At 36.2% G+C, this 19,970-nt stretch overlaps 1 protein-coding gene across 6 annotated transcripts in view; it reads right to left on the bottom strand.

The window, feature by feature from the left end:
• Nucleotides 1-19,970, bottom strand: part of SLC38A6 (solute carrier family 38 member 6) — a 74,511-nt gene that overhangs the window by 17,856 nt on the left and 36,685 nt on the right. For 5 of the 6 annotated variants that reach the window (XM_019451617.2, XM_019451615.2, XM_019451618.2 and 2 more), the window contains 6 exons: nt 15,349-15,431; nt 14,824-14,882; nt 7,041-7,106; nt 6,750-6,803; nt 5,032-5,111; nt 2,511-2,611 (listed from right to left, as the gene is read on the bottom strand). In XM_019451617.2, coding sequence (XP_019307162.1) covers nt 2,511-2,611; nt 5,032-5,111; nt 6,750-6,803; nt 7,041-7,106; nt 14,824-14,882; nt 15,349-15,431 — 443 coding nt within the window. The remainder of the gene's footprint in view (nt 1-2,510; nt 2,612-5,031; nt 5,112-6,749; nt 6,804-7,040; nt 7,107-14,823; nt 14,883-15,348; nt 15,432-19,970) is intronic. The other variant, XM_019451619.2, reaches the window with a different exon arrangement.

The following is a 19,970-nucleotide window of genomic DNA, read 5'->3' as shown; positions in this document are numbered from 1 at the left end:
TTTCTCCATTAGATAAAATGTGGACAGTCTGAAGAATTTGCGGTGCATTAAGTCAGAGACAACATAACAGCTTTACCTGATAACAAGGACAATCCCTGTGTAGGAAATATTTCATTTACATAATGAAAATGTTTTGCCTCTGTGTTCATGGAACAATAGATCAGTAGATAGGTAGGTAAGTAGACAGAGATATATAGATATGTCTGGAGCTTAAGTGAGCCAGGTTCTTCCAAAAGATAATCGACAAAAACTTGGGATGAAGGAAATCTGGGTTCTCTAGCATAATTCCTGAGGAGGGAACATAGTAATAAAAGCACTACCTTTGGAGACAGTCAGAATTGGATTCAAATCCCAACGCATCATTCATTAGCTGCAAGTATCTGGCCAAATTGCTCAAGCTATGTGAACCTATACCTTGTAGAGTTGCTGTAAGGATTAAGGTAAGCAATGTATATAAGATACCTGGCATTTACACAGGAAACGTTAGCTCAATAAATGTATTAGCATCCATCCTTCTTCCACTTTCCCTTCAATGTAAGCTTTCTGATAACTTAATACAGAATTTCATGGCAATTTATATAACTATTCCTCAGCCATCCTGGAGATTGGCAGGCCATTTGAGGCTTCTTCCAGATAGCTATCCATAAGGAGGAAAAGGAGGTCTATTTTTTGGACTCTTTCTCAATGTTGAAGATTCCTAAATATAGTAGTGTTTGCGCCAGTGACAATTTTAATTTAGAAAAATACACAGCTAATCTGCTATACTAAGTTTTTGCTCAATCTCAACAGAGAGCTTGCTACAGTATCTTATTATTCTAGAAAAGTCTTACCGGGCTCAAGTCTGTGCAAAAACTTACAAACCCAACAACCAAAGCTAGAGCTTATATAGTTCAAGAATTTTGTTTTATGAGCCATGATCAAAAAAGCTTATCCATCTGCCTTAATTTTCTTTGTAGTATATCCAGCAGGGTGTCATACTCGTGTTGGAGATGATGCTTTTCCTGATGGTGTGCACAGAGCTCTACCATTTTTATCCTCCATCAGTACAAAATGCAAGAGCAGATTTAGATTAATGAATGGCCTTTCTTACTGTTAAAGCAGCATAGAGATAGCAGGAAAGGGACTAGAGAACAATTATAATTTTCTCATATAATTCAAGAGCATACACATTATACTATTAAGTTACCATATTTAACTTAAATTTCATTAAAGATAGTGATAAGTACAGTGCTGAAAAACTGAGCACCTGAAATTATAAAATGACTATAACAATAATGACAATAATAATAACAGTAACCATCAGCAGTAGCTCTCCTTTGTGGAAGACTGCTATGTGCCGGATACTATAATAGGCATTTTAGACATAACTCATTTCCTCCTCAATAAAACTCTATGCAATTTTCTGTTACAGATTAGAAGATGAAAAGATTACAAGGTGAGTGTCCTGTTCAAGCTAGTTAGAGCAGAATAGTTATTTGTACCATATTTGTTGGATTTCAAAATCCATACTCTTTCCACTGGGATTAGGAAAGGTAGCTGGTTTAGTAAAGGTAGCTGTGCAAGTAAACATCCAAAAACTTGTCAGACTTGGAAAAACTCTGGGAGAGAAGCAAAGTTCCATTAGAAGTAATCATGGATGTCTAAAACCTGAAACATGTGCACAAGGCTATCAACCATAAAATCAGTCATAACAGCTAAATATCACCAGAGTAATAACAGCCATTTACTTGAAGAGCTGTTATAAAAGCACTCATAAGCTGAAAAGTGTATTCCAGAATTGACAAATTGAGTGCAATTTGTTATAATGGGTTTGTTTGCAAATTAAATAGGTTTGCAGATTAAACAAAAGAGCCTACAATTTTTTTTCTTACTCTGGACTTTTAAGTTTTACTTTTTCTTTAGGTTCTTTTTAGAACAGAAAAAAACACATTCCAACCAGACAATTTTTCAAAAATAAATAAAAATTTACTTAATTTTTTTAAATTTAAGAATTTAAAAGAATCCTTTTACCAAATTTAAGGGGGGGAAAGGTATCATAGAACGTACAATGCCAAATTGTGCAAATTAAGTGTGAAGGCAAAGATCTCTGAGATCTAAGTATACAACTACAGTCCAGTGTAAAACCCTTCCCTTTCTCAAGTTGTTCTTTTGCAAATAAGATGACTGATTCTCCCAACCTCCCAAACTAGATTCCAAAATATTGAATTCTTAGAAAATAAAATCATGATTGCACATTTGTTTCTTGTAGAAAGACAGCAATGTCCCTAAGCCTTTGGCTTTACTTAGGTGTTAAAATTTTTTTTATATGAAGTTATTATTAATCTTGAACTTGATCCATATTTTTAAGAGAAAGAAAATCAATTTTTTAAGGCCCATAAAGCTACTACAGTACTACACTGAATTTAGCAGCCTAAATTAACTTACTAACAAAAGGCGGAAACAAAGTCTATATTCAGGTGTGAGATCAACTAGAGAACAATTTGTCACTGATAATTAAATAATATACTTACCATAAAACGTGAGGTACCCAAAGAGTGCAGATATAAAATAAATGAGAAAACTTAAAGCAATTGCTGTATTGGTTGCATTTTGCATTCTTTTCTTTGAAGGGCTAAAAGACAAAAATGGCAAAAGTAGAAAGTGTGATCTGAATTATATCTAAAGAAACAAGTATCAACCAAGCTAGTCAAGAGGATTCCTTAATTGTTCAAGAACTACTTCATTAATAACTATATACTAGAATTTTTGATTTGAAATTACTGCACAAAGATTTTGCTCCCAGGAAACATTTTTTTTCCTTTTTTCAATTTTTAATTTATTTTTTTAATTTACATCCAAATTAGTTAGCATATAGTGCAACAATGATTTCAGGAGTAGATTCCTTAATGCCCCTTACCCATTTATCCCATCCCCCCCTCCCACATCCCCACCAGTAACCCTTTTGTTCTCCATATTTAAGAGTCTCTTATGTTTTTGTTCCCTTCCCTGTTACTATACAATTTTTGCTTCCCTTCCCTTATGTTCATCTGTTTTGTATCTTAAAGTCCTCATATGAGTGAAGTCATATGACATTTGTCTTTCTCTGACTAATTTCGCTTAGCATAATACCCTCCAGTTCCATCCACATAGTTGCAAATGGAAAGATTTCATTCTTTTCGATTGCCCAGTAATACTCCATTGTGTGTGTATATATATATATATATATATATATATATATATATATATATATACACACATACATACATACACACACACCACATCTTCTTTATCCATTCATCCACCGATGGACATTTGGGCTCTTTCCATACTTTGGCTATTGTTTATAGTGCTACCAAAAACATTGGGGTGAAATGTGCCCCTTCGAAACAGCATACCTGTATCCCTTGGATAAATACCTAGTAATGCAATTGCTGGGTTGTAAGGTAGTTCTATTTTTCATTTTTTGAGGAACTTCCATAATGTTTTCCGGAGTGGCTGCATCAGCTTGCATTCCTACCAGCAATGCAAAAGAGATCCTCTTTCTCCACATCCTCGCCAACATCTGTTGTTGCCTGAGTTGTTAATGTTAGCCATTCTGACAGGTGTGAGGTGGTATCTCAATATGGTTTTGATTTGTATTTCCCTGATGATGAGTGATGTTGAGCATTTTTTCATGTGTCGGTTGGCCATATGGATGTCTTCTTTGGAGAAGTGTCTATTCATGTCTTTTGCCCATTTCTTCACTGGATTATTTGTTTTTTGGGTGTTGAGTTTGATAAGTTCTTTACAGATTTTGGATACTAACTGTTTATCTGATATGTCATTTGCAAATGTCTTCTCCCATCCTGTCAGTTGCCTTTTAGTTTGCTGATTGTTTCCTTCACTGTGCAGCTTTTTATTTTGATGAAGTCCCAATAGTTCATTTTTGCTTGTGTTTCCCTTGCCTCCGGAGACATGTTGAGTAAGAAGTTGCTGTGGCTGAGGTCAAAGAGGCTTTTGCCTGCTTTCTCCTCAAGGATTTTGATGGCTTCCTGTCTTACATTTAGGTCTTTCATCCATTTTGGATTTATTATTGTGTATGGTGTAAGAAAGTGGTCCAAGTTCATTTTCCTGCATGTTGCTGTCCAGTTTTCCCAGCATCACTTGCTGAAGAGACTGTCTTTATTCCATTGAATATTCTTTCCTGCTTTGTCAAAGATCAGTTGGCCATACATTTGTGCGTCCACTTCTGGGTTCTCTATTCTGTTCCATTGATCTGAGTGTCTGTCCTTGTGCCAGTGCCATACTGTCTTGATGATTACAGCTTTGTAATACAGCTTGAAGTCAGGAAACATTCTTCAGTAGGACCAAACTAACTCTTTGTTGTTTTGTTTTAAACAAACACCTGACTAGCTTAGTCAGTACTGCATGTGACTCTGGATCTCAGGGTTGTGAGTTCAAGCCCCACGTTGAGTGTGGAGATTACTTAAAAAGAGGGGTGCCTGGGTGACTCAGTTGGTGAAGCAGCCGACTCTTTATCTCAGCTCAGGTCATAATCTCGCAGTTCATGGGATCAAGCCCTACATCAGGCTCTATGCAGACAGCATGGAGCCTGCTTCAGATTCTCTCTCTTCCCCTCCCCTGCTGGTTCTCTCTCTTTTTCAAAATAAATAAACTTTTAAAGAAAATAAAATAAAGTCTTGGGGCACCTGGGTGGCTCAGTCGGTTAAGCGTCCGACTTCGGCTCAGGTCATGATCTCAGGTCTGTGAGTTCGAGCCCCGCATCAGGCTCTGTGCTGACAGCTCAGAGCCTGGAGCCTTCTGTGTCTCCCTCTCTCTCTGACCCTCCCCCGTTCATGCTCTGTCTCTCTCTGTCTCAAAAATAAATAAACGTTAAAAAAAATTTTTAGAAAATAAAATAATTCTTAAAAAAAACAAAAAAAAAAAAACTAACGCTGAGAATCCAGCGATGAGAGAGAAAGATTCATAAAGGAGAATGTCATTCAATCTGAAAGTCCAAAAAGTAAAAAGAAATACTTAATACATTTAAAAGATTCCAGAATTCTATGGTACCTTTGAAGTTCACAGTATATGGGCAATACTGAGGTATGGCAGAGAAATGAAAAAGCCATGGTAGGTATGGCATAAGCACTCTGAAAAAGAATTTAAAAAGATCAAATATTAAATGCCACTGTTTAAACCACTACTTCATTTGACAATAAACTCAGGTCTCCAAAAAAAATCAAATTGGTTCAATTTACTTCATCTTTCATGAATCATCTCTTTATAAAAGGATGTTTCATGTTTTTGTTTGTTTGTTTTTTTAAAGAGAGACACAAGTATGGTCACCAACAAATGTTTCACTTAATAGTTAGACAGCCTGTGCTAGCCAGAAAAATTCTTGGCTGGCTTCTATACCACGGTTGGCATACCACCAACTGAATCGAATGGAATACTGAAAATATTAATCCCATCTTTGCATTTTAACTAGGGTCTCTTTCATTGGGAATGAACATGATATATTCTAGACTGACAAATTCTTAAAGATCCATTGGAATATACAAACATAATTGTTTTTTTTTTTTTTTTAATTAGAACACTTAAGAGCCTGAGGAAGTTATAAAGCAAACAAATTACCATCTAAATGAAAATGCCATCTTTATAAAATTAATGGCAATTTACTTTCTCTTTTCTACTTTAAACATTTTTCTAACTTTAGGCTCTTCAGCAAGCGTTCCAGATGACTGAAGAACTATCTTGGTATATAATGCCTCCTAAAATACCTGAAGGGAGCTAGGAAGGAAAGCTGTAGCATTTCCTGAGCTTGGATTAGGGGAATGAGAGTTTAATTCACAAAATCTCTTTCATATATTGCTCAATTTCCTGGTTTGTCAATTATCCTACCTGGATCTTTAAGGCAGATGGCCTTTAACATGTAAAGGATGTAGTAATCTCCTTTGTGGAGCCAGAGAGACATTTTTTCATAGAAAAACTAGGGATTAAAAAGAAAATTCTGCATGGAGCAGTTAGCACACCAACATGCTACACTGATAAGAGTTGTCTAAGAGTGGAGGGGATTCTAATACCTGGGACTTGGATTTCAACAGAATACAAAAATGTAGATGAAGAAACGTGCAGCAACAGGGAGGACTTTGGGCTCTTCTAGAACAGTAAAGGAGAGACCTCCAGATCACAGTTCCTGTCTCCTCTGCTGATGTTCAGGGGCTCTTGCAGATATTTCCAGGATTCTAAGACTCTTAGAGATAGCAAGGAGACTTGATCTGCTAGTCTCCAATCTAAGCATCATAAATTTCAACTCTGGAATTTCAGCCCGAAGATATATTGGCAGCACTCAACTGCTGGTCCAATGATGAGGCTGTTTAGCTACAGACCAAGGTTCTACTCACAGGGGAGGAGTTTTTGATATAATTGGCTATTTAGCTTTACAAGTCCAGAAGGCAACAGGAAGTCTGTATCCACAGAGGACCTTATTGGCCAGACCAGACATTCGGTAAATCTGTTCTTTTAGGCAGTGGCCCATTTAAAACAGGCTCCATTTAAAGGCATGCCAAGAAAAAAAGAAAAAAAAAAAAAAAAAAAAGGTGGCTGTTTCATAATGGGCCACCCTGTGTTAAATAATATTATTCTTCTGGTAGGCAACCCTATACTTAGCACTTTCATGAAAATTAATTAGCTACAGGTACAAAGACCTAAGAGACCCTGTTACACAAATCTCTTAAAACTTGAAATGTGAAAAATCAACCAAAAGTATCTGTTAATAACTTACACACCTCTTTGGAGAAATGAAAGAGCTTTGGTTTACAATCATCTGTAGCATTTGAAATCTGTTTAAGAGGATACAGGGGAAAAAGAGAAACCAACAGTCATTAAAAGTCCAAATTCATCCACAAAAATGATGTAGTTATTATTACTAGGCTTTCAAATAAAAACATTTCAAAACAAAGTTCCAAATTGCAATACAGCCATTACTTTTTCATTAATTAGGAAAAAAATCATTCTTGCTCTGTTTTTTTTTTTCTTTTTAACTTAAACAGGAAGAAACTGAAAATGTAAACTATTACCTGGAAAGATTGTTCTATATAATTTAGTGGCAGAGGACAAGGGATGGACCATTTTTTAATTATTACCTGCAAGAATAAATAGAATCCACACTCAAGATTATTTCTTATGAAATTCATGACAAGAAAATGATTTCAAACAAGTCAGCATTACTTCAATTAAATGAACTCCATCCCAACTAATAGCTAACAGAAGATTCTTTGCTTCTATGATCTTTTGCCAGTTAGAATGGGTTGTCACTTAACATGGCTGCCTACTGTGAGAGGGAAAGGGGAGTGACGCATATCTATTTAGTGGGGAATCTCCCCCCTTAAACACTGAGTACTCTCGTGTCAACTTTCAAAACTCTAATAGCATCAAGGCATTAAAACAAGTACAACTCAAAATGGGAACATGATGCTTTTAGTGACAATGGTATAAGACTATGGTTATTTGTGGACCTGGCATCAGTAGCGATAGAGAAATATTAATACCAGTTCTGGAAATGGCCACAGACAGAAATAAGGAGAGACCCCATACAAAGCAGGAGTTCAGGGATTCCTGATTCAAAGCACCATCCTCCTGGCTGCTTTTAGACTTGTATTACTTTTCGTAAATGTAGATAAAGCTGGCTAAGAGTAACAGCACGTAGCTATTGAACTCCAGCTGGTACAAAGAATTCTTTTTTTTTTTTTTTTTTTTTAATTAAAAGAAATCCAGAGGGATGCCACCTCTCAGAAAGAACCAATGCAAATATCTCAGGATTTTACTCTGGACTGTGGCCATAATGCTCCAGACCTACAGTTGTGGACATGTCGACATTACCATTGTTGAGGCTGTTTCAGGGCACGCAATTACTCTGCAAATATTTGCTCCAGGCTGAAACCCAGCATACAGAGGGGCATGGGGGAATAAAGGAAGCATTTGTCTTTTGCAGGAGACCAGTAAGTAAATACTATTCCTATTCGGTATTTATCTAGTTTGGGATTTTACCCTATTCAAACAAAATTTTATATAGTGATAAAACAAATTAAGGACAATGTACACTTTTAGGATAAAGTTAATAGTGAACTAAAGAATTGCTTTGAACTCAAGCCCTCACCAAGAAAAAATAAATAAAAGGGTAAACTAAGCAAGTTGCTTTTGATATTTCTAGGTAAGCTTTCAATATGGAATACAAGTACATAATGGTCAACTTACCAAGAGGAAAGAAAAAAAATCAAAAGCAGTAATTTCACATCTTTTTTTTCTGGTACGTTTTCAAACAAAGATGAGGATGGGGTAGGATAGGAGCTAGAGCAGCATGGTGGCTACTGGTCTCTGTCTGCAGCCCTACCCCAAATTCAGCACCGCACACCTTCCCCTTACTAACAGTGTGTGTGGCAACTGCAACCATGTACTGAACACCTGTGTACCAAGTACTTCGACAAGGTTGGAATGGGAGCTATCTCATTTATTTCATCAGCTTTTATTACTTGGCTTGCAAATCAAAACATCTCATAACAATGCTCTAAAATACAATATAATGAGTTTTTCATTCATTTTCAATGAATTTCTAATTAATGAAAAAAAAATCATTGGCAGCTTGGCTTTATATTATTAATATTAAATCGGGCTACTATAGCTAATTTCCCAGTAGAGACCTATCCCAAGTCTGAGACTACATGGTGGGATGGTGAGGTGTGCTGTCCTACAAAGTAGAAGTACAGAATGAGAATAGACACCCAACAACAGTGACAGGGAGTCCTTGCTCAGGCTGAAGGTACAACATGGTAAGAAGGTAACTCCAGGGGTTAGAAAGACAAAGGGAAAAGCAGGATTAAGTTCACAGGCACAAAAGACCCTTCCTTTTCTCTGTTTCAAGTCCTTTCCGCCTTTCAAGGCTCAAGTTTAATTTCCTTCTCTTCTCTCAATTCCTGCAATTCTTATTCTGAAGCAAATAAATCACTACTCAATTATATATTGTCTTCATTGTTCTCTATTGTTTTCCCATTAATTTTTCTTACGAGAGTGACAGATCCTTAAGAACAGCATCCACGGCTCACAACAAGCAAAGCTTCTGACTAAAAGCCATCCAAATTGTTTTCTATTTTGATTAATGGCTTACTAAAATATTACTTAGAATACTTATCTCTACTCAAGACAGAACTTTTGGAAAAAACGGCAATCCATTTGTTTTCTAAAATGGACCCAAAAAGGTCGATCCATCTAGTTACTGTCATTCGGAGCCACTGATAAAATTGACTTTAAAAAGTTTAGATATTTCAGGGAGGCAAAATGTTATGTTAAATTTTTATGCAAAATAAGGATCTGGGACAACAGACAAGGCCATAAGTTTTGCTTTCTGTCTGGCGGCAGGCATCAGCTCAAAGGTCAGCCAAGACAGGCTTTTACAAGTACATCCAGGAGCTATGGAGAAGAGCAGTCCGCTGTAATGAGCTTTCTTCTCAGGGTGCGCTGCTGGCAGTATGGCCAGCTCTCCGCGGTCCACAGGGCCCTCACCCAATCCAGCCTGATAAAGCCCCCAGACTGGGCACAAGACCTGGCAAGGTTATGTCATATATCAGATTCGTGTGCGCCACAGTGGTTGCAAACACTCAGTTCCTAAGGGTGCAACCCAGGGCAAGCCTGGCCATCATGGTGCTAACGAGCCAAGATTGGCCCAAAGCCTTTAGTCGGTTGCAGATGCGTGGCTAGACACCACTGTGGGGCTCTGAGAGTCCTGAATTCTAACTGGGTTGGCGAAGATTCCACATACAAATTCTTTGAGGTTACCTTCATTGATCTATTCCATTAAGCTCTCAGGAGAATCCTGACACCAGTGGATCGCCGAACCAGTCCACAAGCACAGGGAGACATGAGAGCTGACATCTGAGGCCACAAGAGATATGGCCTTGGAAAGGGTCACAAATTCCACCACAGTTAGTGGTTCTCGCTGTGTGGCATGAAGGAGACACAATATTCCCCAGCTCCACCATTACTGCTAATGTAGGTCATGTTTGTAAAATTCTTACCTAATAAACAATTTAGGACAGTCATGTCTGCTTAAAAGTGTTCTTTAATTTGTCTGTTAAAATGAGTTGTCTGCAGATTGTTCCATAAATGCACTGTCAAATTATGAAAGTCAAAGAAGGATAATGTTTGAAGACTGTAAGTGATGGTGTATCTTGTTTCTAATAAGATAAACACTTTTGTCTTTGCTTTATCTTATTAGGGAGTTTATATGTGGGTGTTTAAAATGCTGTTTGGACTCAGATATCACCTCACACCAGAGTGGCCAAAATGAACGAATCAGGAGACTACAGATGCTGGAGAGGATGTGGAGAAATGGGAACCCTCTTGCACTGTTGGTGGGAATGCAAATTGGTGCAGCCACTCTGGAAAACAGTGTGGAGGTTCCTCAAAAAATTAAAAATAGACCTACCCTATGACCCAGCAGTAGCACTGCTAGGAATTTACCCAAGGGATACAGGAGTACTGATGCATAGGGGCACTTGTACCCCAATGTTTATAGCAGCACTCTCAACAATAGCCAAATTATGGAAAGAGCCTAAATGTCCATCAACTGATGAATGGATAAAGAAATTGTGGTTTATATACACAGTGGAGTACTATGTGGCAATGAGAAAGAATGAAATATGGCCTTTTGTAGCAACGTGGATGGAACTGGAGAGTGTGATGCTAAGTGAAATAAGCCATACTGACAAAGACAGATACCATGTTTTCACTCTTATGTGGATCCTGAGAAACTTAACAGAAACCCATGGGGGAGGGGAAGGGGAAAAAAAAAAAAAGGAGGTTAGAGTGGGAGAGAGCTAAAGCATAAGAGACTCTTAAAAACTGAGAACAAACTGAGGGTTGATGGGGGGTGGGAGGGAGGGGAGGGTGGGTGATGGGTATTGAGGAGGGCACCTTTTTGGATGAGCACTGGGTGTTGTATGGAAACCAATTTGACAATAAATTTCATATATTGAAAAAAACAAAAAAACAAAAAAAATGCTGTTTGGTATAATAGGTGTAAAATAAATTCTGTAAAAGTAGAATGCAGAAGGTAGCCACGTGGGTTTGTAGGTGCGTGTAATGAAACCTACACTTCACTGGGGTGATGTAACGCTCTGCTGGTTTCCCCTCAAATGGCTGTTTTTAGGGGTTTGGTAAGAATAAGCTTTTTAAATTGGATTTTGCTTGGAAATGTGAAGAATATCCTTATCCTTTATCATGATCATATGCAGAATAATAAAGTTAACCAGGGCCAACATTTTTAGGTTTAATCCAATATTCCATTTATGTAACTGCTGCTTCTGAAAGAATAGTTTAAAAGAATGCCACCACTTTTAGGAGAATTAAACAAACCTGTTGTAAGAAGGTTCTCTTACAAATAAAAATACCACTGAGGTTCACATAGAAGGTGGAGTCTCCTGATTCTATCCCGTGATTCCATGGGATGTGTAGGAGACTGAATTTCATACAAAAATCGTTAGTAATGCTATTTACACCAGTGTATATTAAAACTGATAGAAACTGGGGGCACCTGCGTGGCTCAGTGGGTTATGCATCTGACTTTGGCTTAGGTCATGATCTCATGGTTCGTGGGTTTGAGACCCGCATCAGGCTCTGTGCTGACAGCTCTGAGCCTGGAGCCTGCTTCAGATTCTGTGTCCTCCTCTCTCTCTGCCCCTACCCCATTCGCGCTTTGTCTCTCTCTCTCCCTCTCAAAAATAAATAAAACATTAAAAAAATAAACTGACAGAAATTGAACATTAGGTAAACAAGATAAATTTACCTTAAGATTCCTTATCTAGTAACCAATGCTAGGATTGGTAAACGGTAGCCATCAGATAACCTTTTAAGTGTGAGGATAAAAAATTAAAGCTGGCTTTGATCAGATTTTTTTTTAAAAGACTGCAAGCTTTACTTACATTATTTAGGCAGTGTAATTTAAGAAACAGATTTCTGGGCTGATTTTTTTTTTTTTGAAAAATGTAATATAGATATTATATAGATTTACAAACACAAATTGACAAAAATAATAAATGAAATCATTGACACACTTCAAAAAAATCTGAGCTAATATATACAGCCTTCCTTTCCCTAACCACTAGTATTTCAAAACCTAATTATTTAGAAAGTCTAAAATAAATATGACAATTAAAAGGAGCATTAAAAAAAGGTGTACAGTATCTTCATTGTCTCATTGCAGATCAAATTTAAATTGTGCTCACAGGTAAAAATCTGGGCAGATGGTTTATAAAACATTAGAATAAGTGCAGAATAAGGGTATTATTTCCATATGACTGCTACAGTAAGAAATCTGCACCAAATTTAAGAGTACCTGCCAGAAATGAATACTGTGAAAACTATAATAGACATCTTGTATCAATACATTTCACATGCTTCAAGCTATCGGCTATAAAAACCAAATTATTCTTACCTATGCAATGCTTGGATTGCCAATTATCTGTGAGGAAAAAATTCAATGTTATCTAGACTGATTCTCTTTCACATGGTTCATTTGCATACATAGGTCATTCCTAACCTTGTAGATACTTCTCAACAATTAGATTATGAAAGTGGACTACTTTCTAACACCATATAGAAAAATAAACTCAAAATGGATTAAAGATCTCTACTTAGGATTAAATGTGAGACCTGAAACCATAAAGTTCCTGGAAGAGAACATAGGCAGTAATTTCTCTGACATCAGCCACGTCAACCTTTTTCTAGACATGTCTCTTAAGGCGAGGGAACTGAAAGCAAAAATAAACTACTGGGACTACATCAAAATAAAAAGCTTTTGCACAGCAAAGTAAACCAGCAAGAAAACAAAACTGAATGGGAGAAGATATTAGCAAATGATATATGTGATAAGGGGTTAATATCAAAAATACATAAATAACTTATACAACTCATGCCAAAAAAATAATCCAATTAAAAAATGAACAGAGGACTTGAATTTTTCCAAAGAGGACATACAGACGGCCAATAGACACACAAAAAGATGCTCAGCGTCACTAATCATCAGGGAAATGCAAATCAAAATCACAGTGAGATATCACCTTATACCTATCAGAATGCCTAAAATCAAAAAGACAGGACATACATAGCAAGTGTTGGCGAAGATGTAGAGAAAAAAGAACCCTCAGGTACTGCCGAAGGGAACGTAAATTGGTACAACCACTGTGGAAAACAGTATGGAGGTTCCCCCCAAAATTAAAAATAGAAATACCATATGACCCAATATTCCACTACTGGGTATTTACCCAAAGAAAACAAAAACACTAATTCGAAAAGATATATGCACCCCTATGTTTACTGCAGAGCTATTTACGATAGCCAAGATATGGGAGCAACATAAATATTCAAATAGACAAATGGATAAGGAAGATGTGGTGTGTGTGTGTGTGTGTGTGTACGTAATGAAATATCACACAGCAACAAAAAAGGATGAGATGGTGGCCATTTGCAACAACATGGATGGATTTAGAGGGTAGTTTGCTAAGTGAAATAAGTCAGACTGAAAAAGACAAATACCATATGATTTCACACAGGTGGAACCTAAAAAAACAAATGAATAAACAAAAAGTAGAATCAGACCTATACATACAGAGAACAAACTGAGGGTTGCCAGAGGTGAGGAGGGGAGGGGGATGGGCAACACGGGTCAAGGGAAGTGGGAGACACAGGCTTCCAGTTAAGCAGTGAATAAGTCACGGGGAATAAAAGGTACGGCATAGGGAATATAGTCAATGATATTACAATAGTGTTGAATGGCGACAGATGGTACTAACACTTGTGGTGAGTATAGCATAATGTATTAACTTATGGAATCACTATGCTGTATACCTGAAGCTAATGTAACACTTTTTGTCAACTATACTCAAAAAATTAATAAAGTACCACTGCAAAAAAAAATCCACTTATGGTGAAAATAACTGTGGTTTCCCTTTTCAGTGCGGAGCCTAAAAAGTCTATGTTCATGGATGTTCCCTAAACTTATGGTGGTAATCATTTTGCTATATATGTAAGTCAGGTCTTTATGGAGTACGCCTTCAGCTTAGTGCTGTATGTCAACTGTATCTCAATTAAACTGAGGGTGAAAAGAGTCTGTGTTCAGTTCATTTACTTCTAAGATACAAGTCAGACAATCTGAGGGAGGGAGGGCAATGATTTTTAACGCTGATAAATTCAACAAATGATTAAATGAAAACGCTTCTGAGTATTTTAGTTTTAAGAGCATCCACTGAAGTATAAATATTTCTGGACACTAAAACCAGGGTCACTTCCTCGTCATTTAAATAATCCAAAGTTGTTTTATCCTCGTATCCCAGAAGACAGTTTAACCTAAATTAAATGCCTCCTAGATTGTTGTGATAGCTTAAAACCATGGCTCTATAATATGGCTCAGCTACCGGTATACTATGTTGTTGCTCATTTGGGTAGCATTTCCTTTCACTCATCTTTCAGTAGCAAGGGAGAGTTCAATCACATACACACACAGCATTATATGGAAATAAACTGAAACACACACCTACATAAAGAATTAGACTTCATCTTAGGTTTTAACACAATCAGTGTGCTCTCCTCTCTAGTGAACCAAAAGAGATACTGAAGTTGAACTGTGGCTTTAGCTCAGCCTCTTCAAAAGAGATACAACAAAAGAAATAATTTTGTGGCCTAAAGGGCTTTTTAAATAACACAATGAACTAAAACTCTAACAGAAAACAGAGTTGAAGAAAAAAGAAGACATTAACACAGTAAGTTCAATTTTAGTGAGGAGATAAGCAATGTACTCTATTTCAAACTTACCACAACAGCAAAGAACACCATAAAGAAAAATGATAAACTACTTGTGTAGCCAAGAAAGCCTGTAAAATAACAGTAAAATAAAAAGCAATTTATAAGGAAAGTGTTCCTAACGTACAGCAAAAGCTATACATCTTGGGCATGTTTTCTATTACAGTGCTTGGTATCTGGGGCTTAGGGCTGAGAATAACAACATTCCAACTATCTGTCACAGATCATTTATGCAGCTCTGTACAGCAGAGTTGGAACAGGCTTACCACTAATGGTACACTGTAAGGAAAGGCTGCTCTTTAATGTTCCGCTGTAAAGATTTTATTTTAGTAGGGCAGACAAAATACTACTGCAAACCAAGTAATGGGCTAACTAGGCAAGGCTGAAGGCTGAACAACCTAAAATAAGTCCGAGTTCAAAATTATTCACCACTACCACCCTTCTGCTAAAAATGTGGTACTGTGAAATTTAAAAACCCCTTAACATTATCTTCTCTCTCTTCCAAACAAAAAAATGTTCTCTTCTCTAAAGACTTACCTATTTTAGGAAGAAGTGCAAGAGGGAAGACAATGCCAACACAAATGATTATTAGTAGTATTTGTCCATCAAGATACCAAGACCTATTAGAAAAAAAAAAGTCCTATTTTAGGCACAGGAATCCACTGTTTGTGTTTACACACACACACACACACACACACACACACACACACACACACACTTATAACCATTACAACCACCCATTAAGAAAAGTCTACTTCCTTTTATTAAAATACGTTCTAGTGAAATCCTATTATTCTTATTAATGAATTTTCATTTAAGAAAGGTATCAAAATAATGAGATGCCATTTTTCAACCACCAAATTAGCAAATATTTAAAAGTAAGATAATAGTCAATGTTGGTGAGGAGTGACAAGGTAAGCACAAAACTGGTGAAGGTAAAAACTGCATAAAAACAATACAGAAAATCAGAAACAAACATCTAATACCATGACAATTTAAAAAAAAAAAATTAAGTTTATTTATTTTTTGAGAGAGAGACAAGGGAGGGGCAAAGACAGAGGGAAAGAGAGAGAGCATCCCAAGCAGGCTCTGCACTGTCAGCGCAGAGCCCCATGCAAGGCTTGAACTCATGAACCGTGAGATCATGACCTGAGCAGAAACCAAGAGCTTGACACTTAACTACTGAGCCACCTAGGTGCCCTTAAGACCATGACAATTCTAAAACAAATTATGTGACTAGGGAACAATTTCAAAAAAGAAATTTTTATAAGTATAATAACGTAATGAATACTCAGTAAACATCATAAATATATATAGCATGATAGCAATTTTGAGGAAAGGATTCATTAAAAATGGAAAGGAACTACAACATATTGATAGCCATCATCTCTGGGTGATAGAATGATGAGTAATTTTTGTTCTTTACAGTTTTCTATATTTTTCAAATTATCAAGAAAGAGCATGAATTACCAGGAAAAAAAGTACTATATTTTTCATATAAAGGCATTAGCATATTAAATGAAATAAAGGCAAGTTAAAAGTGTGTGATGATGTATTTGATTACTTAAGAAAATTGGATGAACATTAAAAAAAAAAAAATGGTCAGAAGGACAGATTTAAAATACCAGAAGCATATATGTCTATGTGGTAGCAATATGAGCAATTTTTATTTTCTCCTGGTTTACATATAGATGGGTTTCAATTTTCTAATATAAAATACATGTGTATAAGTTTTAAAACGTTAGAGTTAATGCCCCAAGAATTTAATAGTAAAGATTTCACTTTAGTATGTAAAGGACAAACAATTCATGCAAGAAGTATAACTAGTAAATACACACAAAGAAAAATCCAATCTCTGGTGCTAATTTAAGAAATAAAAATGAGGCTGTTGAAATTAAACTAGTAAAATTATTTTAAAAACAATATTCAAGGATGTGGCACAATTGATCTTTCACGCATTGTTAGTGATCTTGTCAATTACTACTACTTCTGGAAAAACAATGACAATATGTAGCAAAAGCAATAAAAATATGGTAATCTAAGAAAATAATCTATAATATAAAGAATTCTATGTGCATGAAACTATGAATATAACATTATTATAATATTAAGAAGCTGGCAGGAAGTCCTATATATTTAACAATAGAAAATATTAGGTTAATTAACAGCATATTCGGTGGAATGTTATGCAGCTTTAAAAAAAAGACAATTTAGCGAAATGGAAATGATAAAAGTATAAAATATATGGTTATTAACTATGTTTAAAAAAGCTTGAGAAAAATTAAAAGGGAATGAAATAACCATGATTAGGTAAGAGATGGTATTATGTATGATTTTTATTTTTTAATCTTTTTCAACGTTTTTTTTTTGTTTTTTTTGTTTTTTTTTTTTTTTATTTTTGGGACAGAGAGAGACAGAGCATGAACGGGGGAGGGGCAGAGAGAGAGGGAGACACAGAATCGGAAACAGGCTCCAGGCTCCGAGCCATCAGCCCAGAGCCTGACGCGGGGCTCGAACTCACGGACCGCGAGATCGTGACCTGGCTGAAGTCGGACGCTTAACCGACTGCGCCACCCAGGCGCCCCTGATTTTTATTTTTTATCTGTCTTTTCTAAATTTCCTGTAATCATTTTTCACTGAAACATATACATATATATACACGCACAATAGTAACAAAGTAAAATTCATGCCAATATGGGAGCTAGAGTATCAAAGACAATAGGGATTATTTGTCCAAATCATATGGTAGATGCTCTCAGAATTCCCAGTTAGTGAAAATGCATCTTCTTTTTGTACCATGTAGCTAAAGTCTCCCATCCTGTTAAATTAAGAAAATGGATAGGGGCATCTGGATGGCTCAGTTGGTTAAGCATCTATTTCTTGATTTCAGTTCAGGTCGTGATCTCACAGTCATGAGACTGAGCCCTGCGTCGGGCTCTGCACTAGGCATGGAGCTTGCTTAAGGTTCTCTCTCTCCTTTTCTCTCTACACCTCTCCCACTTGCACTCTCAAATTAAAAAAAAAAAAGAAAGAAAGAAAAGAAAACGGACAAATTCCTAGAACCATACATCAAAATTGAATCATGAGAAATAGGAAATACGAATAGAGCACTAATGAGTAAGGAAAATGAATCAGTAATCAAAAACTTCCCAACAAAGAAAAGCCCAGGACCAGATAGTTGTAATGATGAATTGTACCAAATATTTAAAGAAGAATTTATGCCAATTCTTCTCCAACTCTTCCAAAACTCTGAAGAGAAGGGAACACTCCCAAATTCATTTTACAAGGGCAGAATACTCTAATATCAAAGCCAGATAAGGATACTACAAAAAAAAAAAGAAAACTACACATCAAAATTCCTGATTAATACAGATGCAAAAATCCTCAAAAAAATATTAGCAAACTGAATTCAGTGGCACATTAAAAAGATCATATACCATGATCAAGTAGAATTTATCCCTGCAATACAAGGGTGGTAGGACATATGTAAATTAATAAATGTGGCACAGCACATTAATAGTATGAGAGATAAAAATCATATGATCATCTCGACATATGAGAAAAAGCATTTGACAAAATACAATAACCTTTTATAATAAAAGCTTCAATAAACTAGGTATAAAAGGAACATACTTCAACATAATAAAGGCCATACACAACAAACCCATAGCTAACATCATACTCGATAGGGAAAGGTTGAAAGCTTTTCCCTAAGATCAGGAACCACACAAGGGTGCCCAATCTCACCACTCTTCTTTTTTAAAATTTTATTTAAAAAAATTTTTTTTAAATGTTTATTCATTTTTGAGAGACAGAGAGAGACAGAGTATGAGTGGGGAAGGGGCAGAGAGAAGGAGACACAGAATCTGAAGCAGGCTCCAGGCTCTGAGCTGTCAGCACAGAGCCCCATGCTGGGCTTGAACTCACGAACTGCGAGAGTACGACCTGAGCCAAAGTCGGACGTCCAACCGACTGAGCCACTCAGGCGCCCCCCACCCCCTCATCGCACCACTCTTTTTAAACATGGTACTGGAAGTCCTAGCTAGACAGCCAAATTGGAAAAGAAGTAGTAAATCTGTTTTTATTTGCAGATTATACGATCTTATACACAGGAAATCTCAACCAAAAAACTGTTAGAACTATCAACACATTCAGTAAAGTTGGAGGATACAAAATCAACTTACAGAAACCAGTTACATTTCTATACACTAACAACAAAATATCTGAAAAAGGAATAAAGAAAACAATCCCATTTATGACAGGATCAAAACCAATAAAATATGTAGGAATAAATTTAACCAAGGAAGTGAAAATTCAATACACTGAAAACTGTAATACTTTGATGACAGAAATTAAAGACACAAATGAAAAGCTATCCTGTCCATGTTCATAGATAGGAAAAATTAATTTGTTAAAATGTCCATACTGCCCAAAGCTATCTATAGATTTAACATATTCCCTATCAAGATTTCAATGACACTTTTTATACAAATAGAACAAACGATCCTAAAATTTGTATGGAACCACAAAAGATCCCAGATAGCCAAAGCAATCCTGAGAGAAAAAACAAAGCATCACTCACACTTCCTGATCCTAAACTATGCTACCAAGCTGCTATACCATTCAAAATAGCATAGTTCTGGCTTAAAATAGACACATAGACCAACAGAACAAATAACAGAGCCCAGAAACAACTCTGTGTCCATATACAGCCAACTAACATTTGACAAGGGAGCCAAGAGTGTTCAATGGGGAAAAAATTTTCTTTAATAAATGGTGCTAGGAAAACTGGATAAACACATGCAGAAAAATAAAAAGGACCCCTATCTTATACCACTCACAAAAATTAACTTAAAATGGATTAAAGACTTAAGTGTAATATCGGACCATAAAACTTCTACAAGAAAACATAGGAAAGTAACTCCTTGACATTGGTTTTGGCATTTATTTTTTGGACATGACATCAAAAGTATAAGCAACAAAAGCAGAAATAAGTGGCACTACATCAAACTAAAATGCTTCTGTACCGCAAAAGAAACAACAAACAATACGAAGAGTCAATCTATGGAATGAGAGAAAATATTTGGAAACCATATCTTTGGTAGGGAGTTGATATCCAAATTATATAAAGAACTCATACAAAGCAATAGCAAAAAAAA

This window comes from Panthera pardus, unplaced genomic scaffold (assembly GCF_024362965.1).
Source record: "Panthera pardus isolate Hobbes unplaced genomic scaffold, ASM2436296v1 HiC_scaffold_24, whole genome shotgun sequence".
In the NCBI taxonomy this organism is placed as follows: domain Eukaryota; kingdom Metazoa; phylum Chordata; class Mammalia; order Carnivora; family Felidae; genus Panthera; species Panthera pardus.
This window is presented reverse-complemented; position numbering and strand designations above follow the sequence as displayed.